Source organism: Neoarius graeffei, chromosome 1, assembly GCF_027579695.1.
Source record: "Neoarius graeffei isolate fNeoGra1 chromosome 1, fNeoGra1.pri, whole genome shotgun sequence".
Taxonomy (NCBI): domain Eukaryota; kingdom Metazoa; phylum Chordata; class Actinopteri; order Siluriformes; family Ariidae; genus Neoarius; species Neoarius graeffei.
In genome coordinates, this window is record NC_083569.1 from 121,267,281 (window position 1) to 121,274,296 (window position 7,016).

Here is a 7,016-nt window from a genome sequence, read left to right on the forward strand (position 1 = left end):
AAGAATAGGTTCACATGGAACAGAGAAGTGACTTTGTTTCATTTGTATCAGTAAAACTTTTGTAAAACTAAAGCACTCAATTCTATGTGCACAGAAATGCTACATATTGGTTTGAACCAGTTTTAACTACTTCTGAACCACTGATGACACAGTTACGTGGGTGTGTATAGAACAAAATATTGGTCATCACTCAATCACATGACTTTGCCATTTCAATACAAGCTTTGAATCATTGCTTTTGGAAACACTGCTTCATAATTTTCAAAGTAAGCTTCAGAGTTTCAGGTTCTCTGTTACATCATGAGTGATCTAGGCAAATTGCCACATCTTTTTTCAAACACCAAACTCTCTTCTGTTTTCCTGATACAGCCTGCTGTGTTAATATCAATGTACAACAGGTGGCACATATTTAACAGAAGACTTTTTATTGCTGTAACTATGATATTCAAAGTCCAGGTCAGGGCTCTTCGATCTTCAGGGGTCTTCAAATCAATCTTTTCTGCAAAGGGCCAGTATGCCTACAGACTTTCATTCCAACCAAACAGGATCCACACCTGATTCCACTCATTTAATCAGTTCATCTTGGAATGCAAAAAAAAAAAAATCAAGTGTCCCTGGCTGGAATAAAAGCAGCCACACTGGCCCTTTGTGGAGAAGACTGATGACCCCTGGTCTAGAACGTCAAGGTATGTTTGTGAAGTAAAGACAATCAACAACCCAATCAAAGAGAAGAGTGGAGGAGGCAAATATATATTTTACAACTTTGGCTACAGTAATGTAATTTGACATAATATATTTATAATATATTTATATTATAAATATATTTGCACTGGAGTACACCGCTAGATGAGGAGCTAAATCGCTTCTTTGCTCACTTTGAAACATCTCAGCAGCACTCATCTGCTCCAGCCCTGCCCCCACCACCACACAGTTCCTACACCACTCCTTTCACTGTACAGGAGCACAATGTCAGATGGGTGCTCCTGGCAGTGAACCCCAAGAAAGCTGCCGGCCCAGATGGTGTACCTGGTAAGGTGCTCAGAGCGTGTGCCCACCAGCTCGCCCCTACCTTCACCAGGATCTTTAACCTCTCCCTGGCTCAGGCAGTCATCCCGCCCTGCCTAAAATCAGCTACAATAATCCCAGTGCCGAAGAAGTCTCCCATCACCAGCCTGAATGATTACCGTCCTGTGGCCCTCACCCTGGTAGTCATGAAGTGCTTCAAGAGACTAGTTCTTCAGCACATCAAGAACCACCTCCCCCCAGACTTCAACCCCTACCAGTTTGCATATCGCACAAACAGATCCACAGAGGATGCCATCGCCGTAACTCTCCACTCTGTGCTAAACCACCTGGAGCAGCAGCAGAGCTACGTCCGCATACTCTTTGTGGATTACAGTTCAGCTTTCAACACAATAATCCCGGACATCCTTATTAGAAAACTGGACACTCTCGGCCTCCCCCCTCTCACATGTGCCTGGATAAAGGACTTTCTTACCAACTGGCCCCAGACTGTGAGATTTCTCCTCCACCTGCACGTTGAGCACCGGCTCTCCACAGGGCTGTATGCTGAGCCCCCTCCTGTACTGCCTTTACACCCACGACTGTAGTTCGACCCACAACAACAACCTCGTCGTCAAGTTTGCTGACGACACCACAGTGGTCGTACTCATCTCAAAGGGAGATGAGGCAGCCTACAGAGAGGAGGTCCTGAAGTTGGCAACCTGGTGTTCAGAGAATAACCTTGCTTTGAACACCAAGAAAATCAAAGAGCTCATTGTTGACTTCAGGAAGCACAGCACTGACCTAGCCCCCCTTTACATCAACAACGAGTATGTGGAGAGGGTCCACACCTTCCGGTTTCTCAGCGTCCTCATCTCCGCCGACATCTCCTGGTCAAAGAACATTGAAGCAGTCATTAAGAAGGCTCAGCAGTGGCTACACTTCCTGAGAGTCCTCAGGAAGTACAACCTAGACCCCAACCTGCTGCTGACCTTCTACCGCTCATCCATCGAGAGCCTACTGACATACTGTATCACAGTATGGTATGGCAGCTGCACTGCTGCAGACAGGGAGAGGCTCCAGAGAGTAGTAAAGGCAGCACAGAAGATCATTGGCTGCCCTCTCCCCTCCCTGATGGACATTTACACCTCCCGCTGCCTTAGCAGAGCTAAGAACATTATCAAGGACAACTCCCACCCTGGCTTTGGTCTGTTTGACCCTCAGGGAGGCGCTACAGGTGCATCAGGACAAAAACAAATAGATTCAAAAACAGCTTCTTTCCAAAAGCCATAACTACCCTGAACTCGAATATGCTCTGACTTTATAGTCTAACCTGTGCAATACTTCATAATGTGCAATACTTTATTTTAAATGTGAATCTCTTCATGCAATAATTTATAATGTGCAATACTTTATTTCATAATGTGACTCTCTTCATGCAATACTTTATAATGTGCAATACCTCACTCCATAATATGAAACACAACACATATGCCTCAGGACTGTGCACCTTACCCCCCTTACACCCTCCCCTTTTTTCTCTACACACTGTTTGCACTGTTTTGGAGTTGCTTTTAATCTCATTGTACATGGGTATAGTGACAATAAAGGCATTCTATTCTATTCTATTCTATATATTTTTCCATTATAAGCAAGTCGAGTTGACTTTACATGTGGAAAAGAGCTAACATTCTGATGACTAAATGAGGGATCAAACTTCATGTGTGGTCCTATTTTTGTAAAATAGTCAGTAATGACACAGAGTTACTGTTCCCACCCTGAAATTGATCCTGCTGCACTTCCCAAAGTGTTTCATTCCCCTTATACCACAGCAGGATGCCAATTATTATATATTTTTTTATTTATTAATTAACTTTTTGTTTATAGTTATAGTTTAAGTATCCATCATTTGACATGTGGCCATCAACAAATCAAACACAATTTGGCAGTTTGGGAGGAGCTCATACATATGAGAAACAAAGGGGAAAGAATGAAAAAAAGAGAACAGAGAAAAGCGTATTTTTTTTTTTAAATTTCAAATTTTGCTATCAAAGATGTTGCATGAACATTTTAATCTCTTTGAAGGTGAACGACATTTCACAAGTTTTCTTTTAAAATGTGAAAATGTGATAATAAAGAAATAGAAACAGTCATAGTATGCCAGTTAAAATGTGCTTTAATAGGTATAAACAGATAATAAATTCATCCTCATAGCCTCGAGTGTAATTCAGCTAAACAATGCAAGAATAATTCAAACAAAAGTTTGTTTAAATCTGATGAAACAATATGTATTAATGGAGAGAGGATTTAAACACTCGGCTGAGTTGAGGACAGGATTGTAATCTCGCTCTTCTTTAATTCATTTTTTTCCATGACCCTCTGCACCCACTTGTCTTCAGGATTTGCACACGCCACTTTGCCGTTCTCTAGAGTAAAGCTGCAAAGGAGAGAGAAGATTTACATCAGTGTTAAACTGCAATAAAATCAGAAACTCAAACACTCTCACACGTCCCAAACCTCCAACATCATTTAAAGTGAGATTATATTACACAGAACCATAAAGCAATAACAGACAGGAAAATACAAACCTTTTATTATTAATTAAAACAAATAATTTAAATAAATGAGGGGGTGAAAGCTTACATGACTCCAGGGTGTGCACACCAAATGCCTGTTTCTTCATACGCTGTAATGAGTTTTACAGGGATTCGACTCTTCTGGTAACTGACACAGCATTTCATTCCTTCCTTTTCACCTGTGTGAAAACATTTATACATTTAGTTCTGTGATTAAATACTCAATAAAAACATATTAGAATTTGAATTCTGGATTGTGATTGGTCAAAAGGTGTTGATTAATTATCTATAACAGCAGCTCTGACAGTAGTGCAGATACAAATCACAGGTTTATATTCATGCCCTCGTTCTCATACGCTATCGTTTCTATGGTAACAGCTCATTCACAGGAACTCGTACAGCAGCTCCACATAAACAGATTAAAACTAGAAGGGCACTCGGTCGAGTTCGTACCACCACCAAGCCACATATCAACATCAAAATAAAAAACATAACCTCCTCCAACAAAGATGACGGAGGTAAAAAGAATCTGTGAAATTGTTTGTATGGTGAAGTTTTCTGGAGCGATCATTTATGTAACATTTCTGTAAGGAGTCGTTTATTCAGTGTCAGTACTTTGTTACAGTCAGAGGTGAAGCTGTAATTTTAGGTTTTCTGACATCTTCAGGATGGAGGAGTTTAGGCTTCTTTGCAGTTTCTCTGTAACATGACAATCTGCATTTTTCACTTCGAGAGAGAGAATAAAGAGATGGAGAGGGAACGACTGTTTATAACTGCTGTAATGGAAGTGAGAACGGAAACTAACTTGTTTTGAAGATTGTCCTCACCATTAATAATAATAATCTCATTCATCTCATCTCATTATCTGTAGCCGCTTTATCCTGTTCTACAGGGTCGCAGGCAAGCTGGAGCCTATCCCAGCTGACTACGGGCGAAAGGCGGGGTACACCCTGGACAAGTCGCCAGGTCATCACAGGGCTGACACATAGACACAGACAACCATACACACTCACATTCACACCTACGGTCAATTTAGAGTCACCAGTTAACCTAACCTGCATGTCTTTGGACTGTGGGGGAAACCGGAGCACCCGGAGGAAACCCACGCGGAGAACATGCAAACTCCGCACAGAAAGGCCCTCACCGGCCATGGGGCTCGAACCCAGGACCTTCTTGCTGTGAGGCGACAGCGCTAACCACTACACCACCGTGCCACCTAATAATAATAATAATTATTATTATTATTATTATTATTATTATTATTAAAAAAGAGTTAAATATAAAAAAAGATAAATTCAAGCTTACTTTCGGCCATTGTGAAGGACTGAAGGCAGGTCAGAACCAGCAGAACCAGCAGGAGAGAACGAAAGACCATGACTGCAGATGGTGATGAGGATGAGGATGATGATGATGAAGGTCACGATGTACACAGAATGGTATTAATGCAAATATCACCTGACTCTACAGTTTATATAAGCTGAAAAGAGGAGGTGGAGAGTGTGGTTTTGGGGTGTGTAGATGATGAAAAAGTTCCACTATGTTGAAGAGAGAGAAAAAAAAAACACTTCTTCCATAGAAAACCCATCTGTGGTTTTCACCTAAAATTAGAAGTAAATGGGCAGCATTTAACACTCTTTAATCAAACTCATATCACACTCCTGTATTAAACACTTAAAGTAAAATACATACAAATAAATGCAGGTTTATTGCAGTGAAACTGTGAACCTGAACATAAGAACTCAGATCTTATGTAAAACAACACACCACATCAAATCAAGTTTCTCAAATCAAGTTTATTTGTACAGCGCTTTTAACAATAAACATTGTCGCAAAGCAGCTTTACAGAATTTGAACGACTTAAAACATGAGCTAATTTTATCCCTAATCTATCCCCAATGAGCAAGCCTGTGGCGACGGTGGCCTGTGGCCACATCACACCACAGAGATAATATATAATTAATATTGAAGATGGCTAATTATTCACGCAGCTTCATTATTTCACTGACTGTGTTTGCAGTGCAAACAATATTTCTTTTTATCATTAAAAAATATTTTAAATTGCCATCATCAAAAAAATAATAATTTAATAAAATCAACTGAAAAATATTGACTCTGATAAAACCCTCTAGATAGCCGGAGCATACGTTTTTCTACTTGTATGTGACTGAAAAATATGTAAAGGTGCATTTCACCACATTATATTGTAACAACTTTGCGTGAGTGAACAATGAGGAACTGGAAGCAGGTGCTGTAATTCACAGTATACCTCAATTTTATTAACACTTTTCTGTGATCAGGGGAATCCTGTGGTGCATCAGGCACACAAATCAGTAGCCCTGCCTCCTTGCAAAAGCGCTGATTCCCTGCCTTCCTTCCACACCGATAGACCTGCCCAGGTTCGCTCTTGGTCCTGGTGGTCATGGATAAGTCTACCTGTGGAGAAAGAGAGAAGTTTAATGGTGGCACAAACACAGAAGGAGAAGGGAGAGTAGAAACACAAGGACAGACATGAGTACAGGGAGCAGATTTCAGGGGAATTGGCCCTCATTTCTGTGGAGCTGGAATAGGGAAGGGGTGAGGAGAGAGAGAGAGAGGGAGATGGAGGGGGAGAACGTGAAAGTGAGAGAGAGAGGATGAAAAGCTGTGGGAGCGCCTGCTCCTGGAAACGCTGTCAGGTGGTCCTCAACCAGCCGGACTGCCTCCTCCAGCGACGCTGCTCGGTGACACAAGATCCATGTTGATGTCTTGCTCAGCAGTTGAGTGACAAACTGCTCCAGTGTCACTCACTCAATGATGGTCTCGAAGTTGCACTTGCCTGCCAGCTGCCACTGTTGGCAGGCATCCTGGAGCTGTTGTGCAAACGCAAACACCCGACCCACTTAGCCATATGCCAGCAAGTGGAAACATTGGTGCTGCTCTTCTGGGCCGCCACTGACTCACTGTAGGATGGCCTGCTTCAGCTTGGGGTACTTCAGCAAGCTGGTGGCTGGAAGTTGCCGAGACATGAGCTGGGCTTCCTCCAACAGGAGCAGCAATAGGTGAGCTGCCCACTGAGAGGTTGGCCATGAGCTCGTCTCCATGACATGCTCGGACAGCTCGAGGAAGGCTTCGGGGTTGTCCTGCAGCCCTATCTTGACCAGATGGACAGGTACGCTGGCCACATGGATGACCACTGGAGCACCTGTTGACTGGATCCAGCTCCAGATCACCTGCTGGTCTTCCGCCTGGGCCTTGAGCAGAGCCCAAAAGCGCTGCCCCTGATCTACTGACAGCATGATGAGGGCATGATGCTGGTGCTGGAGGTCGTTGCCAAGCATCTGGTGGAGCTCTCTGACTAGTTCGAACTCCACAGTGGCATTTGTTCCTCAGTCCCGGGTTTTGGCACCAGTGTAACAACTTTGTGTGAGTGGACAATGAGGAACTGGAAGCAGGCGCTGT

General features: G+C 42.8%; 1 protein-coding gene across 1 annotated transcript; it reads right to left on the bottom strand.

Annotated features, from left to right (window-relative positions):
* Positions 1-3,160: 3,160 nt before the first annotated feature.
* Positions 3,161-5,028, bottom strand: LOC132889670 (C-C motif chemokine 4 homolog). The gene is made up of 3 exons (XM_060926410.1): positions 4,884-5,028; positions 3,646-3,757; positions 3,161-3,439 (listed from the first exon to the last, which is right to left on the bottom strand). The coding sequence occupies exons 1-3, from the start codon at positions 4,951-4,953 to the stop codon at positions 3,310-3,312; spliced, it is 312 nt and encodes a 103-aa protein (XP_060782393.1). The 5' UTR covers positions 4,954-5,028; the 3' UTR covers positions 3,161-3,309.
* Positions 5,029-7,016: the final 1,988 nt, after the last annotated feature.